This window comes from Bos javanicus, chromosome 6, assembly GCF_032452875.1.
Source record: "Bos javanicus breed banteng chromosome 6, ARS-OSU_banteng_1.0, whole genome shotgun sequence".
NCBI lineage: Eukaryota > Metazoa > Chordata > Mammalia > Artiodactyla > Bovidae > Bos > Bos javanicus.
In genome coordinates, this window is record NC_083873.1 from 92699335 (window position 1) to 92727053 (window position 27719).

Genomic DNA, 27719 nt, shown 5'->3' on the forward strand with positions numbered 1-27719 from the left:
TTGGCAGTTGTTTTCACTTACACTCATGTCCTATGCTGGTCAGCAGAGGAGCTCTGTTCATCAAAGCTACAAGGACCTAGGATGAAAGGTCTGATCTCAACATGTATCTATGATTATCAAGGCAAGAAAACGGAACACCTATGACAAATTGTACACTGGCTATTAAAGCCCCATTCAGAAGTCACATGTCCCTCTGTTCAGATTTCTCCAGCCAAAGTAAGTCTCATAGCTACAATTATCTTACAAATCTTTTCTAAACAAAGTGTACCTTAGTTTGCTCTAGGAAAAATATTACATAATATGAATTTGTAATTTGTGCCTGACCCTGGGTCCCGACTTCACTTTAGAAGAGACATGCTGATCTTAAAGCAGACCCTTACACTGCACACATAAAGAGTAAAAAACCAAGACAAAGGTATGCAGTTGCAAAATGGCCATTTATTGCCTACAGGGGAAGGACGGGAGGGAGAGAAGGGGAAGTACACAGGTGCGAGGAAACAAGCATGTATTTAGCCCTATACATCATGTGTGAGCAGTACCCAATCTCCAAAACGGAAAAAAGTATTTTGTCATCTGACATAGTAGTTAAAGTTCTTAAGCACCTCCCTCCTGAGCTGCCACAAGATTTAAAAGGCAGGACTGCTTTGTTTAGTCAATGTTCACATTAATGAAAAAATACTACCACCCAACTGTGTCCTTTTGCACACACATTTTGTACAGTGTCTATTGTGAAAAACATCTCAGCTGAGCAGTTTGGTCAAGATTCAGACCTCATGAACTGTTTAACTGTAATAAATAGAAAAATAAAGCAGCTGGTGATTTTGTCAGAGAGAATGTGTTCCCTAAGAGTAGAACCACTTTCTCCAGGGATGACAGAGTGTTAAATGATTAGAACACCACAGAACCAGTCTATTAAACATTAAACACTAGTAAGCTACAATTCATGGCACTTCATTAAATCTAATTTTTTAAAAAAGAAAGGAAGGAAATCTCAGATTTTGAACTGATTATTAGAACACACTAACAAACTGATTTAGTGCTTGGCTTTTTCTTAGGACAAAAGCAAAGTAAACACACAACTTAAAACAGAAGAATTCATTTTGGAATAGTATCAGTAGAAACTAACCAGTATTTAGGAAAAAAAAATCACCAAAACTTCTTGCTCAGTTTTAAACTCATGTGCTTTGCTCTGCAACCATTAAATTAGTTATAAAAACACTTTAGAGGCCACTGAATGACAAAAATGTACGCAAAACAATGAATTATTAATTTAATGCCAAGTAAGGAAAATAAATGAACCCTTCTCTATTCAAATGGTAAATTGAGTGGAAGAGTAAGTCATCTCATGGACGATTAGTTGGCACTTGTTTTATGGTTGAAAGAAATCGCAATAGAAAAAAATATATATAAATTAACACGGTGAACTTGACCAACATTCTGGCCCTTTCAGAGAGAAAAGGTACATACACACACACAAAAAAAAAAAAGAAAAAAAAAAAATCACCTCCCTCCTTACCACCCCATTCCACTCAGAGACAACAAAACCCAAAGCTGAAACATTCATTCCCCCTCAAAATATACCAAGTACGCCAATGAACTTTATTCCTCCACTTCTCCTAGATGAAAGAACTGCTTGCATTTGGACAACTGTACGAATGCCCATAGTGCACTTCTCAGTGCTGCTGGTGTTTAAGAAATTTGCCACTCACAACACTGAACACTTCCAGATCCAGTGTGCAGTAACACAGCCATCCAAACCCCTACCCACCCCCTCCCCGCCCCCGCCCCCAACTTGGCAGAGCACCGCTCAGGAATTTCAAAGGTAAGGAAATATATTTTAAGCAAGTTAAGCACAGAGAAAAAGGACAGTACAGTTTCTGAATAAATACACACCCAGACTACTGCATCACTTACTGCATCGAGATTTAAACAAGTAGCGAGAAACTAAGCCTGTTCAGTAAGAAGCAAAGCCATTGTTTGACACATCAATGCTGAGCCAATTGTGTGAGTTAACTAATTAAACAAATGTGGTACATATAACCACTGATAAATTGAAAGGAAATACAGTCATATATCAGTAATTAGAAATTAATACAAAACTGAAAAGAGCAATAAAGGACCACTTTTGAGAGGGCTACCATGATTCTTATGCTTAAGGGTGGAAAGTGACAGACATACAAATAGGGACATTATCTCAACTTGGGGAGACTTTTAACAAAAACAACTACCAGGAGGCATCCAACTATGCCTTCCGAAAGCCACTGAGAGCTGAATATACCCAATGCTACTGTGCCAAGAGTCATATCACTTGGTGTTTGCATACACTCTTCATAATGTGGTTTGTTTCTGATGACACAACTTCTCATTTCAGTACAATGCTACTAAATTTTTACCACTGCAAAGAAAATGCAGAAATGTCATTTCTTATGCTTTGAAAGTAAAAATTACTTTACCTAAAAACATTCCATTTCTTCGGTGTCATGATGTTTGTTGAACAAAACTTCAACATGCTTGTTTTCCTTTGGTTCCAAGAATAACCCAAGTCTAACCAAACAAACGTATGCCAAAAGAAATGACTAACTAGGCTAATGAAGCTTGCTTTCCCTGGACTCTCCCTATTTCTTATAGAATTTGTGACTGTTTAACAGAGACACTTATACAAAGAAGGTATTTGGTTAAAAACAAGAAACATGCATGTTTACTTACTACCTTCCTGAAAAGAACTGCTTTTTTTTTTCTTTCTGTGGATCTTGTTCAAAACATCCTGCAGTACAAAGAACTTGTTTCTTTTAAGCTCAAAGGTAGACACACAATAAACATGTATCATGTTGTAAAATCCAAGATGCTTTTGGCACCATGTTCCTGAACAGATTACATTTCTGGTAAATAGGCCAGGGTAAGATGTACTAATTTACTTGTGTTGGAATTCAAATTCAGTGATCATGATGCCATTAAAAAAAATTACAATCACTCAAAGCAACCATAAGTATAAAAGTTCTCTGTCTACAAATTCAAAACTTTAATTGAAGTTCCTGGCTTAGAAAAATACTCTAATTTCCCTAGTTAATTTATGAACCTATAATTCACAGAGTTCTAGAAACAGGATACAATTCAGAAGGAAAAAGTTAAATCTTCCACACATTAGAAAGGTGATTTTTTTTTTAAAAGGGCGAGGACAGGTAGAAGAGAAAGACTACCTTACAATGTGAGAATTCACACTTCTGTCAAACTGTTAAGTATATATGAGTGCTATTTTGAAAATGTGCAATAAAGTCTTTGCCTGCTATGAAACTGTTATTCTTATGGTCTGCCAGATGTATCAGAAACTGATGATGCTGTTTGTGACTGAAGCTACTATCAGTCAGTACATTTTATAAAGCGATTAAAATCCCTCAGAAACTCAAAATGTAAGGCCTTAGAAACGAAGTAAGTACTGGGACACAGTTGACTTTTATTGCTAGAAAATCTAGCTTTGGATTAGGAATGCCAAACCATATGCCTCTGGTTCTCTCGAAGAACACATTTAACCTATTTTTTCCTTGTGCTTTCTCTATTCCTTGCTTTTTGATTTAAAAGTATAGTTGGCACTAGTGATTTTTAGAAGCTCTTAGAAATGCAAATACAAACTTAATTTTTCACCCATTTAAAGTATATACTTAGGAGATACAATTTTAAAATGGAACACTGTATGTTTGCTCATGTTCCAGTTTTAATGTGTCACATCCTCAGTCCTAATACAACCCACCATAGAATCAAGTGATATGAGCCTTCAGTATCTTTCAACTTTCTCCCTTGCTTCTCTGTGATTTAATATATAACTTTGACATGGTTGAATATATAGCTTTTGTCAAAGAATAGGGACAAATAAGAAATGAAGCTTTATATTTCTGCAAACTCTAACACTAAAACACAGTGGCTTCTTTAATACATTCACACAGGATGCGTATTAGTCAAATTAAATATCTGCCTACGACCATCAGAAAAGTAATTTGAAAAGAAGAGCTTGGAACAAGGCAAATGGGAGGGAGGAAAAGCTGGTCTCAGAACCCATTGTGCCATACCTGACTTTAACATGTGATATTCAAACGAACGTTCACACGCCTTACATCAAAGAAATGAAACAAAAATATTCAGCTACATTGTACAAAATTTTTTTTTACATAAAACATCATAAATCTTGAACAGATTTACTATATCTGAATTCTAAAAAGTTGCCTATAGAATGGTGCTGGGATTCTGTTCTCTGCTTGCTTTTAGGCAGTGCTGTTGCTTAAAAGTTGACACCAGGCACAATATTTTAAAACAAAGTCAACAAGCAAGGAGCAGTAAGTGGATCTGAGCCTTTCTCAGATGTCAGTCCTGAGGATGCTGCAAGATTTCCCCATCAAAATAGTAAAGCTATGAGGCGGATACTGATGCCTGAGAGAGTGGGTGACGTGACATGCACTTGTATGACTGTTGTAATGGCAAACAGTGCAGTTTTCCGTTCCTCAAACAACACTGTTTTGATAAATTTAAAGAACACTCCAGTTCTTAGACAGATATCAGAAATCATATTTAACAGTTTAAAAAAATAAAACATTATCACAATCTAAAAATGCCCACATTTTCTTTAACCTTCAGATAAAATATGCAGCAGTCCCATGGCATAAAGCTTATTAACTTATTCTGAGAACCAGAAAGTATATGAGCATAAATATTTTACTTTCATTGAATATATACCGTATGTCATTCACCTCTTCCTTTTGGCTTCTCATGCCAAGGTTCCAAATGGCATGCGTTTTCAACAAGACAATACTGAGGGGAGCAGCATTTCTGATCATCTGAATTGGCAGCTCAAAACAGATACCACTCCTTTTACAAAGGGAACAAAGGGTGAAGGGTGTGTGAAATTTGGGCAGTGGGCTCAAGGGAAACCGTGCACATGAAATTTGGGTTACCATGCCCCAAGTGTGTTTGCCACCCAAAACATAACACAATTACCTACTTCAACAGAGCTACTACCAACATTTACTAAAACCACATTAAAAATACACAGGATAATGAATGGTTTGAAAGAGTGCATTTGGAAGCAGAGAGAACCCAATTACACACCTTCCTGCAACAGAGTGCCTCGATCATACACAAAATAAACTTAAGCTGTTTACAATGTTTCCCAATTTTTTTTTATTTTTCCCTCTACATTTAACTATTAAAAAAGTTTTTTATTAATAAATGGGCTCCTCTGTGGTTCATATACAATCATAAGTGAACTTTAAATTCCATTTTATACAAACATCTCAAAAAATATTGGGAGTGAAGTATGGTAAGAAATATTGCTCACATTGCTAATTAACATGCGTATATGAGAAGAGGAAAATGTATTAGTTAGTGCATATACCTCCAGAGCAGAAAACCCACCCAAAACAAGAGATAAAAATAAAACATACAGTAGCTGATTACAAAAAAAGGTAATGTCCACAAAATTAAGTTTTTCATGCTATTCTACTTTCCAGTACTATGCTTCAGGTAATCAATTTGCATGGCTAGATGTTGAATGCTTGAGGTATATAAGAAGGGATACCTGCACACTGAGGAAAATCTGTCATCTTAAGGGTTGTTTATTTTGTTTGTTTATTCTGGTATCTTGACATTTTTAAAAGAATATTTTATTTACATCAAACTTCACTCAACTACAATGACATTCCAATTATAATAGATGACAAACCACGCCTCTATCACTAGGCACTTTTAAAAGGGAGTTTAGGCTTTACAGAACCCTTCTGATGAAATCCTATATCTGATATCACATCATCCCACCACCCTTGTCCCACTAAAATTACCCTTCAGGGGAAATATTATCTTATGTAGCCTGATTAATTTACTATGGAAGAAATTAGTATAAAATGACCAAAGGAAATGCATCATTTAAGACTAATAAAACAGCCTAAGATGTCAGCTTTCAAAGAGGAGACAAATTGTATATATTTAAAACTAATTAAATAATTTAAATTTGACCTGTACTTTATATATTAGTGAGACACAAATATAGGCTATTTTCTTTTAAAATTTCATTCACATAATGGAAAATTTCTTGTTTATTAAAAATATCACATTTTGAGACTAGAAACAGTAAAGTGCATGAAAAGTTTAAAATATAAATTTCAGAAAACTCTTATAGCAGCAAAAAAGCAGAATAAAGAAAAACTTAAAAACACAGACACAACCTTTTCCTGTTACTGTGCCATAATTAACATCAAGTAGCCAACCAATTTTTCCCCCAGAAAACGGTATTGCGTTCACTGCCTCTTGAATCACAGATTTTCAACTGGCCCCTCCTGGGCGAAAAAAAGGATTCCAACGTATCTAAAGAGCATATCAATAGTTGGGAATAAACCAGTAGCTTCTTAATTCAACCCTGACAGACAACAGAAACAAAGATTAAAAGCATATAACGGCCATTTGGCAACTAGAGTCAGGAAAAATGATTCAAGGTTTTCAACTACTTCCTGTTCTTTCTCTCCCCCAAATCCTTTCCGTTGTCACCTCAAAAAGCAAAAACCAACAGCCACTTGACCTGCTTTGGAAAACATGAGAAATATCTGTATAGCTTTCCACCTCTAAGACTCTGATCAGGGCCTTTTCATTCAGTAGTTATTTCTTTTAACATATGCCCTTAACAGCAAAAATGAAACAGATCATATAATATCTGTTTTTCTAGCACAACCAGGCAGAAAAGGGTGGATGGAAATAATTAAAAAAAAACAACACTGGACACTAATTTTAGGGGCATCCTAGATAGGCCAAATTCTGTTTTCAAGGTGTGTGGCAGTAGAAATTACCCGTTGTTTTCCTATAAATAAACTGGAGAGACAGGCTTAGAATTAATATTTCTAGTAAGGTTATAACTAATAGGGGAAACAAAATACAGAATGATTCCTCAAAAATCAAAACAAAACAAAAAAATCGACCAGCGCCTGCCCAACAAATTGTGCTGTTAAATGCTTGATTTTTAAAGCATACTGTGCAATCATCTTTAATTTCTCAATTTTCCTCATTATGGCTAGTTTATGTACAGATCTAGCAAATATAAGTGCTTTGTTAATGTGCAAATGACTGGGGAGCCAAAAATCAGTTTGTTATGGAAAACAAATTCAAGAAAGTTTCCTGCAAGGCATATCATCATTCAGTTTAAAATCTCACATTTATAGTCTTTAAAAACTGCCTTTAACAAAGATGAAAAATGGTTGGCTCACTTGAAAACATTCAAAACAAAGTATTTGTTTTGGAAAAACAAATACATTTGTTGTTGGGCCTTGAATTGGTGATTTATCAATTATGAATGCTGACTCCTAATATAATATGAAGACAGTCCAACTTAAAAACATGTTAAATCAAAAATTTGGAAACAGTAATACTTTGGTTCCAGCCCTAGTGCCAAATGATACCAATATGCACAAAATTGTACAAAATCTTATAGCAAACACATAATGAAAGGAACCTGAAGAAGCAGCTTAAGGATGGCCATACTTCACTCCTACATACTTTGATTTACAACTGTACAGGTCCATAGCAACAGATCCCCGTCTTGGCGGGGTAGTACTCCACTACCTCCGGTTAGGCAAGTGAACACCATTGACAAGAGGCAGGAGTGGAGGGTGGAGTTCAAGTTGTGTTAACAGTGAGAAGTGGTCTGAAGGGATGTGAGGGTGTGGACACCCAGTGATGTTGTTCTCAACCAGCCATTGAGGATCTAAAGGCCCCAGGACACCAAGCACGTTCATATGAGTCTTGGAATAGAAAATGTAGTCAATCACGCCCTGAAAAGAGATTGGGGGTTGGAAAAAGAGAGAAAAATATATGCTTAGATAAAAAGAAAAACCCAAGATATATAAAAGAACAATTCATAATTTGTAAATGACAAATACCTGGGTAACCTGTATTTCTGGTACCTGCTGTCTTCACAATGGGTCAAATAAAGCTCAAATCTTGAATGGGAATTATGTGAAATAAAGGTGGCTAAAGAGGGAAACACAGTACCTAGTAGAACCACAATACCTTGCACATGTGCTCATATAAAGCAGATTAATGAAATAAGTCGTGTCTGACTCTTGTGATCTCATGGAGTGTAGCATGCTAGGCTCCTCTGTCCATGAGATTTTCCGGAGTGGTTTGCCATTTCCTTCTCCAGGAGATCTTCCCAACCCAAGGATCAAACCCGGGTCTTCTGCACTGCAGGCAGATTCTATACCAATTGAGCTACAGGGAAGACCTCACATGTGCACTGTGGTAAGCAAACTGAGAAGCTAAATAAGCCTACCAAATCATGTCTAAGCCTCTCCAGAATTGGCTTGCTTGAGCCAGTGAAATCTCATTTATCAGTATAAACATTATGGAAACTGCACTGACTCTTCTTGTTCCAATAAGCAGAAAATACAGACATTTATACATATACATAGTTAATGAAAAGGTATGACAAAAGTAATTCTTTTAATGAAAACTAGCATTACTTCCAGTTATTTGTACATCAACCCAACACATCTGAATGAAACCATTGTAAAGCATGTTTCCAGACTGCTAATCCTAGCTCAGCTTTCCCAGATTTTATACATGTATACAAAATACTGCATATATTTCATCATTCTAATCTGTTCTTTAGTTTAGAATACTCATTTTCACAAATCCTGGTATACTGTAAATTCTGGATTCCTTGCTGCATAAAAATACCTCAGCAAAACACATTCAGCAGAGACCTATGTACGTATTCATTTGTACATCTCAGAGTTAGATGATTTGCTTTATCTGAACTGCAAGTTTCAAAACAAGTGTGTTTGGTTTTGCCCTGGGTTGTGTATATGCAAGAGAGTAAAGTCAACTTTCTTCCTTCCAACATCAACAGAGCCTGAATCCAAGCACGGAGAAAGACTTCCACACTTGGAAGCACTTGTTTTATTTATAAATACTACATATAGTGAGTTCCAGTTAATATTTTAAAGAGTATCACAGTGAAATGGGCTACCCCCCCAAAAAAAAGAACTCAATGAAAAAAAATTATACTGTGAAATTCTGTAAACAATTACCTTAGTTTGCTAATTTGGACACAATCAAGACCAAAACAACCAAATAGTTCTTTTGAGGGAGAGGGCTTTATTCAACAATAGGTATACCTTAACCCTACTTTACCACAAATTTAGGAACCTACTTGAATCCAGGGGAGTAGCTCTGCCATCAATGTTCCAAGTCCAAACAGTAAAGAAATGACATTAGTACAACGTATTTTTATCCCTTCCTTTTGGCTAATGCCTAGTTTTGCAGTGCCATTTTAGGAAAAGGTCAACAAGAGTCACAGTGGCTTTCCTTTCCTTTATGAGACCACCTTTTACTTCAGCAAACACATTTAAAACATTTATGTTTTACACAAATAAAACATTTTCAACTACTTCTGTTGAATAAAACTTCCTATATCTTATCATTTTATTATAATGTGTCATTATGCACATTAGTTACTAGGGCTAGAGAATCCTTTGTAAATACAGACCCCAATAAAGATGTTAAGCATTCTAGAAAGTAGATGTATTTTAACTGGAGACTAACTGGAGACATCACTTGTAACTATTTTCTTGGTTTGAAACATCCAGAGTAAAAGCTCTTATCAAAAGCCTTAGAAAGATCATGTCTGAACTGGCCCGACTATTTATACATATGTAGGTACATTTGTCAGAGAAGGCGATGGCACCCCACTCCAGTACTCTTGCCTGGAAAATCCCATGGATGGAGGAGCCTGGTGGGCTGCAGTCCATGGGGTCGCCAAGAGTCCGACACGACTCAGCGACTTCACTTTCACTTTTCACTTTCACGCATTGGAGAAGGAAATGGCAACCCACTCCAGTGTTCTTGCCTGGAGAATCCCAGGGACGGGGGAGCCTGGTGGGCTGCCATCTATGGGGTCGCACAGAGTTGGACACAACTGAAGCGACTTAGCAGCAGCAGGTACATTTGTACACTGTATCATATTCACAAATAAGGTTACAAACTAACAATTCTCAACCTCTTCTGATTCAAACTCTTTCTTTTTTAAAAGACACTAATGCAGGAAAAGGTCAGTTTTCATTCCAATCCCAAAGAAAGGCAATGCCAAAGAATGCTCAAACTACTGTACAATTGCACTCATCTCACACGCTAGTAAAGTAATGCTCAAAATTCTCCAAGCCAGACTTCAGCAATATGTGAACCGTGAACTTTCTGATGTTCAAGCTGGTTTTAGCAAAGGCAGAGGAACCAGAGATCAAATTGCCAACATCCGCTAGATCATCAAAAAAGCAAGAGAGTTCCAGAAAAACATCTATTTCTGCTTTCTTGACTATGCCAAAGCCTTTGACTGTGTGGATCACAATAAACTGGACAATTCTGAAAGAGATGGGAATACCAGACCACCTGATCTGCCTCTTGAGAAATTTGTATGCAGGTCAGGAAGCAACAGTTAGAACTGGACATGGAACAGACTGATTCCAAATAGGAAAAGGAGTCCGTCAAGGCTGTATATTGTCACCCTGCTTACTTAACTTATATGCAGAGTACATCATGAGAAACGCTGGACTGGAAGAAGCACAAGCTGGAATCAAGATTGCCGGGAGAAATATCAATAACCTCAGATATGCAGATGATACTACTCTTATGGCAGAAAGTGAAGAGGAACTAAAAAGCCTCTTGATGAAAGTCAAAGAGGAGAGTGAAAAAGTTGGCTTAAAGCTCAACATTCAGAAAACGAAGATCATGGCATCCGGTCCCATCACTTTATGGGAAATAGATGGGGAAACAGTGGAAACTGTGTCAGACTTTATTTTTTGGGGCTCCAAAATCACTGCAGATGGTGACTGCAGCCATGAAATTAAAAGACGCTTACTCCTTGGAAGGAAAGTTATGACCAACCTAGATACCATATTGAAAAGCAAAGACATTACTTTGCCAACAAAGGTTCGTCTAGTCAAGGCTATGGTTTTTCCAATGGTCATGTATGGATGTGAGAGTTGGACTGTGAAGAAGGCTGAGTGCCGAAGAATTGATGCTTTTGAACTGTGGTGTTGGAGAAGACTCTTGAGAGTCCCTCGGACTGCAAGGAGATCCAACCAGTCCATTCTGAAGGAGATCAGCCCTGGGATTTCTTGGGAAGGAATGATGCTAAAGCTGAAACTCCAGTACTTTGGCCACCTTATGCGAAGAGTTGACTCACTGGAAAAGACTCTGATACTGGGAGGGTTTGGGGGCAGGAGGAGATGGGGATGACAGAGGATGAGATGGCTGGATGGCATCACTGACTCAATGGATGTGGGTCTGGGTGAACTCCGGGAGTTGGTGATGGACAGGGAGGCCTGGCATGCTGCGATTCATGGGGTTGCAAAGAGTCGGACACGACTGAGCGACTAAACTGAATGCAGGAAAATAGTCTTTGTATTACTAAAGACTATAGGTAAATCTAGAATGGTGTATGAGAAAAAAGTAAAAAGCAAAAACAGTTTATGAGCCAGCAATATTTTAAGCTTTGTTTTGTAAAGAATGTGAGAAAATTATACACTATAAATTTCATAATGTAACAAAGATTTACTATTTGACATAACAGGAAAAAAGTCCTCCCTCTTTTCATTAAATGGTTCAGACACACCCTTAGACTGATGTAAGGAGGGGTGGGTGGTAAAAGCAGCAGCCAGTTTCAATCAGCAGTTGATTCAACTGATGGGGTGTCATGGACTGAACATTTGTATTCCCCCAAATTCATGTTAAAATTCTAATCCCTAAGTATAAGGAAGTGGAGCATTTGGCAGATGAGTAGGTCATAAAGATGAAATTCTCATGAAGGGATTAGTGCTCTATAAAAAGGAGCCCCAGAGAGCTCTCTCTCCAAGTGAGGATGCAATGAGAAAACAGCTGCCTGCAACCCAGAGGACAAGCCTCACTAGAACTTGATCATGTTGGCACCTGATCTTAAACTTCCAGCCTTCAGACCTGTAGGAAGTAAAGTTCTGTTGTTTTATAAGCCACACAGTATATGGTATTCTGTCATGGCAACCTAAACTCACTAAGATACCTGGTCTACAAGTAATTCTCCTAACTGCTTCAAGTGACTCCAAATTAGTTCCAGATTAAATGACTCAGTTCCAAGTACCACTTTTCTACATTTCTAATTTATTCAAGAACCAAGAAAGTAGACAAATGCTAGGTCAAAATGAACAAAATTTAACAGTTCTCCACTGATGCAATGGCAGGATACTAGACTTGGATCTGTATTTAACACTATGCACATGACATTTTTACATGTGATGCTACCTATCCTTTTCTACCAACTGCCTTCAAAAGTGGTACATCACCAGTTACATAAAATTCTTTGTATGAAACTGAAGTTTATTGTTTGCTACTTACACCAAAATTAATTCTCTCTAGTCAGGTATGCCTTTAGTTTTTTCTCTGATCATTCTTCTTTTCCACCCTATTCCACTCTCCCGTCTATCTACCAGCCAGAGATCGTATTTATCTTCCCATTCATGCCTCTCTCACACATACTTATAGTTCTGTCCTTTCTCATCCTATCATATATATGTAAACATCACTCTCTGAGCCATGCACTTTTGATTCTTTAACTCTACTTCTGTAAACAGTATAAATGGTTCAACAAGATTTTTTAATTCAATACTAACACATTAGATCTTTTGAAGAAATATCAAGAAAAGATTTTAAAACTACTCAGATGATTGAGGAAGATGGCTTAGATTAATATTGTAGATTTTATTTCCCTAGTTTTTACTTTATGGACAAGGAAAAAGTAACCTTTATAAAAGCCTAGTTAAGGGAGAAATGATTTAAGTCTTTTTAAGTACACACATACCAAAACAACACTAAGAGTTGTAAAACCACTGAATATTTACTTTAGGGAGGCTTTTTGTAGGTATTCTGGGTTGTGCAGGCAGAGATGTATTATATACCACTGTATAGGATTTAACCTATATATTTAACTGTGTATCAAGTCCAGAGGTTTTCCTTTAGGCTTACACAGGAGCAGTGGAGTGACAGGGTCCGCTGGACACTTCATCCCAACTCAAGTGGACACTTCATCCCAACTCAAGTGTTCAATGGTATGATGTTGGGAGCTTGAAATGTACTACAGTGAGAGTGAGAGTACCTGTACGACAGAAATCTACAAACACTAAAAACTTGGGTTTTTTCCTCAGAAAGCTGGTTATTAAATATTTATTAGCACATTACTGCATATGAGTGATCTGAACAAAATCAATTATCTCTGCATAGTATTACGTACTCTAACAGTTAAAATACTAAAATTAGATTCAACCTATAAACAATTTGTTTCCATTTCTTGATTACAAAAACTGATGAATAACATCAGCACATACATTTCCTGTTTTCTTCCTACTATCTGTTTCCTGGAAACAGGCTAACAAGCACTGAAAATGGAAAAAGGCTACTGGAGATGTGCCAGAGCCCAATTCATAAATTTCCTTTGGTGTTTTATTAAATTCCCTTTAGGCTTCTTACTCCTAACTATTTTCCAACATCTGCATTTTTCAGGATAGTATAAGACTTTAGGATAGATTCCTGAAATGCCAGAAAGTCAAACAAAGGTACAAGAGAAGAGCTACAAGCAGACAGAATGATCAGAAAATTTGCAAATGGAAAGGGATTAACTACAGAAAAACCACTATCAATCAATGTTTCAAAAGAACAACTGATCCTATAAAGCTGATCCTCTTAATTTTTTTCTTATTTTGCAAAAAAATCTTTCTTGTTCTTTTACTAAGCTAGAGTGGTGGTCCACTGTCTGGTAATTTATTAGTATGACAACGTGGATATAAAATAAACCCTAAGTACAACCTTTCTAACCACATCTTCACAAAGAAACCTGGAAAATTTTAAGATAAATATCAATGGAAAGAACAAGAAAATTTTGAGGGAATACTCTACAGTTCATTTAGGATGAGTTTAGCTTTATCAAGTTGCTTACTATTTGGATTCCTACTGAAAGTCAGGGATGGTATGGTTTATTATTATTATATTAATAAACACAAAGTGCTTTTGAAAAGTACCTGGCACATACACAGTATTTCGGAAACTTCTGCTATTATCATGGTTATTTGAAATTTGAAGAAATGAGTTTTCAAAGAGGATTCTCAATTCCACAATAACAGCCACAAAACCTAACAAACCTCCTTACATATTCAGGTGCACACTTAGCCAAGACATTTAGAGAATGTAAAAACTCCTAAAGATTATACAATTAAACGTAAGTAACATATCTCTGGCTCTTTCTTGTCACACATTTGTATTTGACATAATTTCTATGCCAGCCCAGAGGCTTCACTCACTTTGAAATCAAAGGTGTAATTGGTGTAAGGCATCAAGTTATTTTCATAGGCGCTCTTCAGTTGGAAGCCATGTGTGATTCTCCCTTCTGAGCTTCCGTTCTTCCCATTGCAGCTGAAGTTCATAAGACACTCATTGTACCTCAGTTCCTTGAAGTCTTTGTGGTTGTCAGCTACACCTCCATTGCTTAAATATTCCACAACACCTGGCAGAATAAAGAAAGAAGAAACACTACCATTTAGCATTTAGACCTTACAGAAGACTTCATAGACAAAATCTGCTGCCAAGTACACGTACCCAAGTTCAGAGTGGATTTATTACACTGAACATTTTACTTATGAAATTGCCTTCTTCAGGTTAATGTTAAGAAATCAAATATCAGCAATTTCATATGGTCCAATCAAACTGAAGGGTATTTATTTGCCTATTTCAGAGCAAAATATCTGGATCATCCTGGAACAGCTTCAGTTTTCTTAATGGCTCTTCAAGATGAAGATGATTCCCAGGGTCTAGGGTGGCATTCACTAGGAAAGTCTTGACCCTACATGTTTGTAGAATATTATTTCAAAGCAACCTCTCTTTAGTATTTCACCATTCTATCCAGTCAGTTAACAATTTCTGGACTACGTTATAAAATTTCTTAAATCATTCACAACAAAAAGAGATTCTGCATCTTCAACACTGCAATGTCTAGCTTCAGGAAGGCAACATCAATCTTTGTTTCAGGCTACAGTGAGACTTTTCAGTCACACTAAATAAGACATTATATGCTGGAGGCAGATCACTTGGTCAAAAATATTGGATGTGTCTAAAAAGCTAAAGAGAGTAGAAGCACTGAAAAAAAGTATACCACTTCCACTGAGTAAGTAAACATGGGAAAAAAATACCGCAACTTTTCTGACGATGATGATTAGTTAACGCTGTCACACATCTCTATTTGTGAGTCGGGAAAGGCAGTAACATACATAAAGAAAAAATGATGAGCAGAACATCAGTACTGTGAATAGCTGAAAAGGAGCTATCATTTATCTAGCAATTATTACATGCTCTTACACTGTTTGAAGAGCCCTACACATTTAAACCTCACAAACAACTCCATCAAGTGGATAAAATGATTATCCCTTTATTTAAAAATGAGGAACTTAAGTCATAGATTGCACACCTCCTAAGAGGGAGAACCAGGATCCAGCCTTGAGAGTCTGGCTTGAGCCAACTCACTCTGCTGTGATGCCAAATGACAGTCAAATGAGATGGGAGAAACTTGTGCTAGAGGGCAATGCAGTCAAAGAGGAGGACATGGGTAAGGTGTCAAAGGGGCCAGGGGCTGAAAACAAACTTTTGTCAAAGGATGATTTCGGCATTTATTTGCTAAGGAGAGAAAGCAAAGGTATTTTCTACATGTGAGACTTTTATTTATATTACAGTTGTAAGTGTTTGGGTTATTTTACATTTATTATTCAGTGGTTGTTTTAAACAATTTAAAGTAGCTTACTGAAAATATACAAAATTTAGAATATGCTTTGGTAACAGCAAAACAACAATAATGTTTTACATTTGAATTTTAATATCTAAGTGCAGAACTGATTTTTTTCTTTTTAACAAAGATCTAAAATAATTTGTTAGGACATAAAGAGGTTAAAAGGAGCTCAAGATGTAATGTGAAATCCTAAGGTAATTCTGATCATTCTTCTGCCACCTAATATCAGAATTAAAGGATTTTAATGAACTCACTTAAAGGTTACCAACATTATTAAACTAGATAGCTGTACCTGCTGAACATTTTCTAGTTGCCTCTCAGGTCACCCTTCTCCACTGCACTCTCTGACACAGGAGGCTAGCCTTGACTTACATCAACTGCAAACCCCTCCCCACTCTGTTGGATTTGGTCAGTGGACAGCAGTGGTGAGAGATCAGAGGACAGAAGCAGAGAGAGGCTAAGATATATACTCCCCTGGCTCCCTTCTTGTTGGTTTGCCAGGGACTGACTGCATCCCAGTTCAAATCCGCGGCTCCTATTACATGGCCCTCTCCTCATAACTACTGTTTCCAAGTTCTGATAGCAGCTCCCACCACTTTCCCTAATTCTCCCAGGAGCAGAGTACTGTGTCATTAATTGTTTTGTGTCCCTTAACCTTTGGAAATAGCTTAGCTGAATAAACTCTTCTCAAGTAGCCCATGTCCTATTCCTGGGATTCTTACAGATACACCCTTGAATTTAGAAGAGAAATTCTCTGCTCAAAAGTTAAGAGCCAGCTGACCTTTCAACTACAAGTAAAAGCAAAGTTGAACACAAAGAGTAAATCATGTTATCAATACCTGAATCTGGCAATGAGTTAAGATCTGCACATAGCACCAGCGGGATGGAATTAGGATCTGCGGTTGGGCTGCCAGGCCTACTTGAGGCTTTCTCCAGAATGTTTTTAACCTCTGAGACAAACATCATGGTCTGAATGAGCTTCACATCAGAATACTCTGGGTCCCAATGCATGTGGGCATTTGCCACTATAAGCAGCTGTTTGTCTGCAGCATGAATAGGCTTCATACCTAAATTTAAGCATTAGGGAAACAAAGGTTAAAATTATACTTTATTATAAAAAAGCAGTATCTTAAAGAGTTTTCCCTCAAACCCATAATCACTTCTTTACTCTTTTCCGTTAATTTCTATTTCCCCCCTTTAACTCATAAAGTAGTTCTTAGAAGCTAAAGTGCTGAGATTCTGATAATCCCAATATGGGGGTTGACAATCTGTAGCCCACAGCCCCGTCACCTGTGTTTGTACAGCCTGTGTGAGCTGAAGCTGGTTTTACATTTTTAAAGGGTTCTACAAAAGAAGACTGTGATAGACACCGTATGTGTCCCACAGAACCTAAACTATTAATTAACTACCTGCTCCTTTATAGAAAAAGTTTGCCAAATCCTGCTCTCTAGCCAAGTTAGGATCTATCCCATCATATAACCAATATTTGATTATATTGGTTTGATTTGCTTGATTTGCTGAGTTTAGTGTAAAAAAAGTAGTTTAAATATCTGTCATGTAAATATCACAATAACCTAGTGAAGTAGGTTTTTAGTCATTTGAATCACCTAAACCTTAATTTAAATCCTTCCACTGCCCAGTACTCATTCACTTCGCATTTTCTGAGCACATCAATGACAAGGTCAGTAGTTAAATGCAAGAACATGATATTAATCTATACAAAATAAAGTAAGGAAGTGAATTTGCTATGAATCTGCTACCAGAATCTTCATACCATACACTCAGAAGAAGTAATTTTAAAAATGAGAATTAGGAAGTATGCTCTCAAAGTCTGGCATGGCTTTCAGATGTGGCTTTGTTACTAATTACTAACCTTTATTACTAATAACCGTTTTGGTACTCAGGCTCATTTGGACAATGAGGTATTCAACTACAAAATTTCTGAGGTTATTTTTTCCCCTAAAATAATGTTTTATAATTCTGCCAAAATAAATATTAACATGGTGGGAGAGGATGGCACATTAAAAATTTGCCCCTTGAAAGAGGCGATAAGCATGTTTGGAGGGAAAAACTGAAAATTCAACTCAGTTAAGATATACTGACAGAGAAAGATATCCATAAAATTTTTAAGGCACAAAACTCAATATGCATGGTGTGTGTGTGTATGCGCACTCATTTGTGTCTGACTCTTCGCAACCCCATGAGTTGTCACCCACCAGGCTCCTCTGTCCATGGAATTTTCCAGGCAAGAATAGTGGAGCAAGTTGCCATTTCCTTCTCCAGGGGATCTTTCCAACCCAGACATTGAACCCATGTCTCTTATGTTTCCTGCATTGGCAGGTAGATTCATTACCAGCTGGAGCCACCAGGGAAACCGATATGCATGGTATGATGCCATTTAAATAAAAGTATACACATATACACTAGTAATGTGTAAATAATGAGTAAGAGTTACTCCTAGAGGGTATGAATAAGCTGGGATGCTCATGTTTTACTCTATATACTTTGGTACTGTTGGAATACTAGATACATACAAAATTAACTTTTCTATTGAAATTTCTATAACAGATTTCTTAAAAATTTTTCTATTGAAAATATAAACTCTGCAGAAAGACTGGATTTTCTCAGTCTATTATTTTGGTAAAGTTAAGTTTCCATCTTACCAAGCTATAATTATCTTTAATGTTGAGTAAACAAGTAACCGAATTATCTTTCATATGTGATAGAAACAGTCATTTTAAAGCAATTTGATCATAGGACAAAAACCCTGCAGCCCAAATTCTCTATCGTCTTTTCCTAGAAGTTTTATAGTGTCATTTGTGGCTGTAGATTAAATATTCACTATATTAAATATTAAAAACTTGCCCCTTTAAAGAGGCCATAAGCACCTTCTATAATATTAAATTCCTCCTCTAAGAGTACAAGAGATATTTCAGAATATAAAAGTGTCAACTGTATACTTTACAATTACTCTTCTACAGATTAAAAGGAGAGTAAAACTCCAAAATAAATTCAATGTTCGCATTACCAGAAAAAAGGTACCAAGCTTTTGAGAAGAATGAGACTGGAAAGGACATAAAAGTAAGTACAAGTAAGAGGCTAAAAAAGAAGGAATTTTAAATCATATATCAAAGACTGATCATCTTTGATGACAGATAAACTGAAGAACAGTGAGAAAAGGAGGTATGACAAATATGCATGGTCTGAATAATTCAAATCAATACTTAAGGCAAAAATCTTTTCTTCTACAGGTATTAAGTAAAGAAAAACATTTTAAATAAAAGCCCTGATGGGGTCTTGACACGTTCTCCCTGGTTTTACCTGAAATACGGTTAGGTAAGCAATGAAATGCTCAAAGGCAGGCAGTAGGAAGGGGAGGAAAAAGGTCTGGATATGCAAAGTACATAATGAGTTTCTGACTTTGAAGGAAGCTATAAATATCTAAAATGGAAAAGTAAAGTACCAGGTAGATAAAAGATCCCGCTCTTACCCTGACAATGACTGAAATATAACAAAGAAATTAAAAGAAAACGTGCCAAGTACTTAACCTTAAGACAAAAGATTTCACAGTCAAGAAGCTAAAAATACGGCTAAAAAGTCATCATAATTTCTAAATTCAGCTTAAAACAATTCTTATTTCAAATAACCTTTTAGAATTAATGGCATATTAAAGACTTTCCTTTTTACAGAGTACCTGGCAAGTAATATCCCAAGACATAGATGACAAATTAGGACTATTTTCCTGCCCATCTCTTTTAACTTTCCTCAAAAGATGAGAAAATAACTATGCAATAAATACCAGCATGACACGCTGCACTTGAGATGGTGTTTATTTTTAGTAGGATGATTTTAAACCACACTCACCTGCTCCAAATAGTTCTTTATGGACCTCTAATACCACAGCAACACCGATATTATCTTTTGTCATCACTCTGTTCAGCATAGCTTCGGATCCATCTGAATTAGCCATTGCCACTTGGTTAAATTCCACTGTATGCTTCTGCACCAATGTAAATCTAAAAGGTCACAATGCATTAGTATTATGGTATCAGGTATGAGAAGAGCACAAGATATAGACACTACTCACTGTCTCCTTAGTCATCTTCTAGCTGCAAGGGGTCTTGTGATATAGTTCTGGCCAATGAGAGGGAAAAAGTCTGATTACTGTAGAAACCTTCTTGGAAGTGCCACCTAGCAAAGACGGTGTGTATGTGTGTATGTGTGTACTCCTTTACCCTTTTCCATCTCTACCCATGTGGTAAGAGACAGGAAGGCAAGACAGCCATTACAAATGGAGAAGCAGCTGAACTAGTTCTGGATTGCCATTTTTGGACTTCCTGTGGGAGAAAATTACTCTTCTCCTATTTCTTTAAGTGGCAGTTGGGATTTTCTGGTATTCAAAGGTAAACACAAGCTTAACTGAGTCAGCAAGTTAATAAGACAGAAGAGAAAAAAAATCTACCTACCCTGTTGGCAGTTTTATTCTCACCACATCAAGAAATCTGTCAAGAAAATGCAGGGACACACCCTTATCCCAGCTAAGGTGAAGCCAATTTTTCCATCTGGCTTCTACTACAAAGTTGGCATTGGGTGAATATAAGTAAACAGAAGGAATGATTCTACAAGATGAGGGATGGCTCTCCCTGGGATTACAGCTTGTGCATCTGTACTAACAGTATTTCCTTTCCTTAGTGCCAAAGTAGGAACTGCAGGATTTAACAGAATTGAGTCCAGCACTGCCATTTAATAGCAGGATGACTTTAGTCAAGCCATTTAACCTCTGTTAGTCAAGTTTTACTAAGTTTGTAAAGCATTTATAAACAGCCAAAACCTACTAAATATACTGTCTGCCTTTCACTAGGTTTTAAGAGGAGAAAAAGACATCTCTACTTTTATAAAAGGGCCCTACCCCATCTTCTCCTAGCTTTGAAAGTGAAGCCTGCACACAGTCCTTCAAAAATACTAAGACTGTACTGTGTTGCAGGACACTGTGCTAGATGAAAGAAATAATACTCCTCTCCAGACTCCAGGTCTCAATGTCTCAGATGGGCTGAGAAGAATATAAGTTTGGGTCATGTGCCTACTCCCAAGCCAGAGTGATTAAAGGAGTGGAGTTTCCACCCTGTAAAGAGGTGATATTTAAACTGGAATATGAATGATGAGAAATTACCAAGGTGAAGAATGGAATTAAGTGCATTCCAGATAGAGGAAGAAGTGAGAGGTTCTGGGCTAGCAAAGAACTTTGTATGTTTATGGGTTATAAAAGAATGGAAGGGTATGAAATGATGTTGGAGATTAAGAGGAAGAGAAGTGACTGAAATAGATTCTAAGCAAGGATATGATAGTACTTGATTTATATTTTTTAAGATCACTGCAGCTCCACTGTAGACAATGAATTACAGGAGCCGAAGTTTGAGAACTGTGAGATGAATCAGAAAGTTTCTCAGGTTGTTTGGATGACTGATAATGGTGGCTTAAGGTAAGGCAAGAGAAATAAAGAGAAGCAGGCAGATACAAAATGAGTTCCACAGATATAATGGATCATCCTCAATATCAGGACTTTTAAAAATGTCTTTAAGCAATAGAATTTCTTTCTTAAACAACTCTTGGTAAGATTATCATATATAAAATAGATAAAAGCAGTATTATATCTGAATAAATCAATCATTGAAAATGATGAATCTGTTTTGATGTTTATAAAAATTTGAAATCAGAGGGTATAGATGATAATTATAGTTTTCTATCGGTCTCAGTATCCAGCTTATTTCTCTATTCTGTTTTGGTTACACAGTATTCATAAAAACCCTGATTCACACAAACACACAGATACAAGTGGTAAATAACTGGCTTTGAACTCAGAAAAAAGCAAGCAAGTAGGCAAAAACTCAATTCAGAGGTCTGCAACAAGTCAACTAAGCAGTGTTTCAGGAACATGTTATTGATTTCCAAAGTGTTAAAATTTGGTATTTGGAAATTTGAGTGTTATTTTAAAATTACTTAGTTTAATTATTTGGATTTAACTTTTGAAATATCTTGTAAATATTTACAGAGTTCTTAAGGCTTATTTATAGGAATCTAGGCTCCTGCAGGAAAAGTCTGAAATTGCTGTTTAACAGCTTAATACTGTAATATTTTTCTTCTACCAGAGTCAGGATATTATTTGGTAGGGGTGGTGGAGTGAGACTATCTAATTATAGAACTGTCTTTACTAAAATTTGTTTCCCTGTAACCTAAATCTAGACCATTTCTAGACCTGTAACCTAAACCTAAATCAAACCTAAATCTGGACCATTTCTTTAAAGGAACACAGAATTTACATTTGACACTACTTTAAATATAACTCCCAAGTCTTCTCCAGAAAAGAAATCAATTCTTTGCATGATATATGGTGTAAAACAGTTGTTCATTTGAAAAACTCAAGTTTAAACTCAAAGGTGCAGTACCTAGAACTGGAGATAAATGAACTACTGTCTCCTTCATTTTGGACTAATTTTTGTTAATAAAAACTGAAAATGTACCGTGGGGAAAGCCATATTAATTGTAAGCTAAATAAATAATAATATATCTCCACAACTCTTTGGTATTTTAGTTCTTAAACCAGGTCTCTTCAGTTCCGTATTTATAGATGCTTAAGAACCAAACAGTGAAAAAAATTATTTTATTAAGTAACATACAAAGATTGGGAAATGAGAAAAAAGTAAAGAAAACGTCAAGTTACTTGCATCCCAACACCCCCATCAACATCTCAACATATTTCCCCAGACTTTTCTCTCAAGCATGTGTGTGCATTTTTTATACAATTAGAATATTACTCAGAGTTTTACCTATTAATAATACTCTAATATAGACAGGGACATTTCCCTATAAAATACCATATGCTTCATTCCCTCTAAGATCAGGAACAAGAAAAGGGTGTCCACTCTCACTACTATTACTCAACACAGTTTTGAAAGTCCTAGCTATGGCAATTAGAGAATAAAAAGAAATAAAAGGAATACAGATCAGAAAAGAAGTAAAACTCTGTTTGCAGATGACATGATACTATACATAGAAAACCCAAAAGAAACTATTAGAAAATTACTAGAGCTAATCAGTAAATTCAGCAAAGTCACAGGATATAAGGTCAATACACAGAAAGCACTTGCATTTCTAAATACTAACAATGAAAAATCAGAAAGAGAAATTAAGGAATCAATCCCATATAACACTGCAACAAAAAAGAATGAAATATCTAGGAATAAACCTACTTAAGGAAACAAAAGACCTGTACATGGAAAACTGTAAGACACTCATGAAAGAAATCAAAGACGACATAAACAGATGCAGAGATATTCCATGTTCCCGGGTAGGAAGAATCAATATTGTGAAAATGACTATACTACCAAAGGCAATCTACAGATTCAATGTGATCCCTATCAAATTACCAATGGCATTTTTCACAGAACTAAAACAAAAATTTCACAATTCATATGGAAAAAAAAAAGACCCTGAATAGCCAAAGCAGAATGGAGCTGGAGGAATCAAGCTTCCTGACTTCAGACCATACTATAAAGCTACAGTCATCAAGACAGTATGGTACTGGCACAAAAACAGAAATACAGACCAATGGAACAAGACAGAGAACCAAAAAAAGATAAACCCACGCACCTATGGGTACCTTCTTTTTGACAAAGGAGCCAAGAATATACAATGGGGCAAAGATAGCCTCTTCAATAAGGGGTGCTGGGAAAACTGGACAGCTACATGTGAAAAAATGAAATTAGAACAATTCCTAATGCCATAGACAAAGATAAACTCAAAGTGGATTAAGGACCTAAATGTAAGACCCCAAACTATAAAACTCTTAGAGGAAAACATATGCAGAACACTTGATGACATAAATCAAAGCAAGATCCTCTATGACCCACCTCCTAGAGTAAGGGAAAGAAAAACAAAAGTAAACAAGTGGGACCTGATTAAACTTAAAAGCTTTTGCACAGCAAAGGACACTATAAACAAGGTGAAAAGCCAGCCCTCAGAATGGGAGAAAGTAGTATCAAATGAAACAACTGACAAAGGATTAATTTCCAAAATATATAAGCAGCTCATACAACTCATTGCCAGAAAAACAAACAACCCAATCAAAAAATAGGGAAAAGACATAAACAGACACCTCTCCAAAGAAGACATACAGATGGCTAACAAACACATGAAAAGATGCTCAACATCACTCATTTTTAGAGCAATGCAAATCAAAACTACAATGAGATATCACCTCACACGAGTCAGAATGGCCATCATCAAAAAGTCTACAAACAATAAATGCTGGAGAGGGTGTGCTGAAAAGGGAACACAAACTGATACAGCCACTATGGAAAATGGTATGGAGATTCCTTAAAAAGCTAGGAATAAAATCACCATATGACCCAGCAAACCCACTCCTAGGCATATACGCTGAGGAAACCAAAACTAAGACAGACACATGTACCCCAAAGTTCACTGCAGCACTATTTACAATATCTAGAACATGGAAGCAACCTAGATGTCCATCAACAGATGAATGGATAAAGAAGCTGTGGTACATAAATACAATGGAATACTGCTGCTGTTACTGCTAAGTCGCTTCAGTCGTCTCCGACTCTGTGCGACCCCATAGACGGCAGCCCACCAGGCTCCCCCGTCCCTGGGATTCTCCAGGCAAGAACACTGGAGTGGGTTGCCATTTCCTTCTCCAATGCATGAAAGTGAAAAGTGAAAGTGAAGTCGCTCAGTTGTGTCTGACTCTTAGCGACCCCATGGACTGCAGCCTACCAGGCTCCTCCATCCATGGGATTTTCCAGGCAAGAGTACTGGAGTGGGGTGCCATTGCCTTCTCCGACAATGGAATACTACTCAACCATAAAAAGGAACACATCTGAGTCAGTTCTAATGAGGTGGATGAACCCAGAGCCTATTATACAGAGTGAAGTAAGTTGGAAAGAGAAATATAAATATTACATACTGACACATATATATGGAATCTGAAAAGGTGGCACTGATGAATTTATTTTCAGGGCAGCAATGGAGAAACAGATACAGAAAACAGACCTATGGACATGGGGGCAGGGGAGGAGGGAGAAGATGAGATGTATGGAGAGAGTAACATGGAAATTTACAATACCATATATAAAACAGATAGCTAATGGGAATTTGCTGTATGACTCAGGGAACTCAAACAGGGGCTCTGTGACAGGTTGAAGGGTGGGACTGGAGGGAGATGGAAGGGAGGTCCAGGAGGGAGGGGACCTGGGTATATCTATATCTATCAGGTCCACAGATAAACCCAGGTTTATAGATATACCCCAAATATTTGCTTCAACAATCAATTTTTATGGTTGCATTGCTGCTGCTAAGTCACTTCAGTCGTCTCCGACTCTGTGCGACCCCATAGACGGCAGCCCACCAGGCTCCCCCGTCCCTGGGATTCTCTAGGCAAGAACACTGGAGTGGGTTGCCATTTCCTTCTCCAATGCATGAAAATGAAAAGTGAAAGTGAAGTCGCTCAGTCGTATCCGACTCTTAGCGACCCCATGGACTGCAGCCTACCAGGCTCCTCCGTCCATGGGATTTTCCAGGCAAGAGTACTGGAGTGGGGTGCCATTGCCTTCTCCGATGGTTGCATTATAGTCCACTAAATAAATTCACCATGATTGAACTATTCTGTTAGGCATTTAAGGTACTTCTGAATATAAGTTATTATAATTAATGAGATTAGTTATAGTAATAGATTCATTAGTGTAGTAATATTTTGTTTTGCATATAAACATTTTTCTGTGATCTCAAATAATTTTCTCTCTTCCTCTTTCTTTTAATAATTGAAGAATTGCAGACTTTATTTCTGTTGAGTATCATTTATATTCCTGCTCATTAGTTCACCCATTCAGATATTAAGGGCACTTTGAAACAATATTCTAGTTTTCCAAAAGATTAAAATATCCTTGCCAGCTTTTTGGTTTTTTATAAATCTTATATGTATGCATATGTCTTCTCTTATATAATCAAAATTCTGAACAGTGCAGAACAAATTTAAAACAATAAGCCATCTGTTATTGAGGATCTACTCTGTATCAAGACCTGTGAAATTACTTCATATTATTAGTCCTAAAACTTTGTTAAAACTTTGCAAAGTGTGGACATGAAGAGATGCTACCTGGATGCCTCATCAGTCCTTCAGGAATTGCTCCAGTTGCAGAGGGCAGCCTCACCAAAGTCCAAGTACTTCTGGGAGTGGCACGTTACAGATCAAAAGCAAAAGATAAAGGTCTGGGGATTTTGGTTCCTCCTAGATTAACTCTCACAGGCCATTTCAGCTCCAAAGCTACAGGTGGGGTCAACTGAGGCTGTCTGATGTGCAACACAGTTCTACTCTCTATGCTCAATTCTTCTTCCCCCCTTTCCTTGTCACAGCTTTTGATCCCTAATAAACCCCTGAACACCAAACTAACTTGGGAGTCTTGTTTCTGGAGAACTCAAATTGTGACAGACAATACTACTGGGTTCGCCAAAAAGTTCATTCGACTAATATCTTGTGGAAAAAGCCAAACTTTTTGGCCAAACCAATGCTCATTACCACTAAAAAGATGAGGAAAACTGAGGCTTGCAAATGAGGTGGTTTATTCGTCTCCAATATACTAGAACTGCTCCTATACTCCAATGCTCACTATAGATGACTCATGCCATCTACTTCTCTAATCATACTTTGGCAAGATATTTTAATACCATGGGATATAATTATATTGATTTGGAAACCTAACTAGTTAAGGCAGTTTAGTGATTTGCTTGGCTTCCCAAGCTCCTCTTCTTGGTTTCCCAATCTCCCCCTTACCTCGTCTTAGCCTTTTCAGTTTGAAAACAATTCTCCTCAATAGAGACCATGAAAGCAAAATAGAACTTTTTCCTTGATCATTAATTAGTGACTGCACAATGCACATGGGTATAGTGCAGATGCTATTTAAAATATTCTCCTTGTTGCCTTAGCACGTTCATCCAATTTTCCCTTTTTTCTTAATTTTCATGGCAAAGAAGATAGGTTCATAAGCTCTTTTTTTTTCTTTAATACATGCTTGGTTATTGAGTTGTTTACTGGGGGGAAGAAAAAAACACTTCTTTTAAAATGAATACTGAACAATTACCTGGTTCATTAACTGCCTCAAATTACCCCTTCAGTTTTCTTCCTCATTGGTATGATTTATTACTGTATTGCCCTATTTCTGACTTAAGCATCCCAATCTTCTTGAGGTATCTACTTTCTAATGTCTTTGGTTTCAAAAAGTTCAGAAAAATAAAATCAGTTTTCCTAAATAGAGCACATGTCATTATAACCAAATACTCCCCTTTTTAGTGCTCAGAGATACAGAAACGGTCAGAATGACACTCTCAATCTTACTCAGTTTCACCAACAGTTGAAAGAATCAAAGAGATAGCTGAGAACTGAGGCACCACAGAAAATTCCTTTTTTCTGCAAAATTCCTTTTTTTTTCCAGTAAGAATTAAATAAGGGCATAGATATGCTTCTTGGGCTATAAGAACTTTTCAGGGACTCTGCTTTTAGAAAATAAGATTTCTAGCACCAGTAGAGCTAGATAATCTCCTACAACTCATCCTGTTTGTGTTTATTTTATACTATATTTATAATTATAATATATCTATAATATAGTAAGAAACAGTTTACCCATATTCTATTCCATACTGCTTTAGAACAATTCTTACTTTCTCCCCTCTCACCTCAACCAAATAATCTCTACTCTGCTTCTCCTTTCTGTGAACCATGATCTTTTCTAATCACATTTAACTCACTCGTTTTAAACCTAAACCAAATAGAAATTTTTATTGTATATGCAGTATAAGATGCTATAAAATGTGTTCTTGGGTCCCTTCA

The 27719-nt window shown here is 36.8% G+C and overlaps 1 protein-coding gene across 4 annotated transcripts in view; it reads right to left on the reverse strand.

Annotated features, from left to right (window-relative positions):
- Positions 1-418: 418 nt before the first annotated feature.
- The window catches only part of CNOT6L (CCR4-NOT transcription complex subunit 6 like), a 114275-nt gene continuing 86974 nt past the window's right edge, over positions 419-27719 (reverse strand). For all 4 annotated transcript variants that reach the window (XM_061420566.1, XM_061420564.1, XM_061420565.1 and 1 more), the window contains 4 exons: positions 19688-19839; positions 16663-16890; positions 14349-14551; positions 419-7799 (listed from right to left, as the gene is read on the reverse strand). In XM_061420566.1, coding sequence (XP_061276550.1) covers positions 7587-7799; positions 14349-14551; positions 16663-16890; positions 19688-19839 — 796 coding nt within the window. In that variant the 3' untranslated portion in view covers positions 419-7586. The remainder of the gene's footprint in view (positions 7800-14348; positions 14552-16662; positions 16891-19687; positions 19840-27719) is intronic.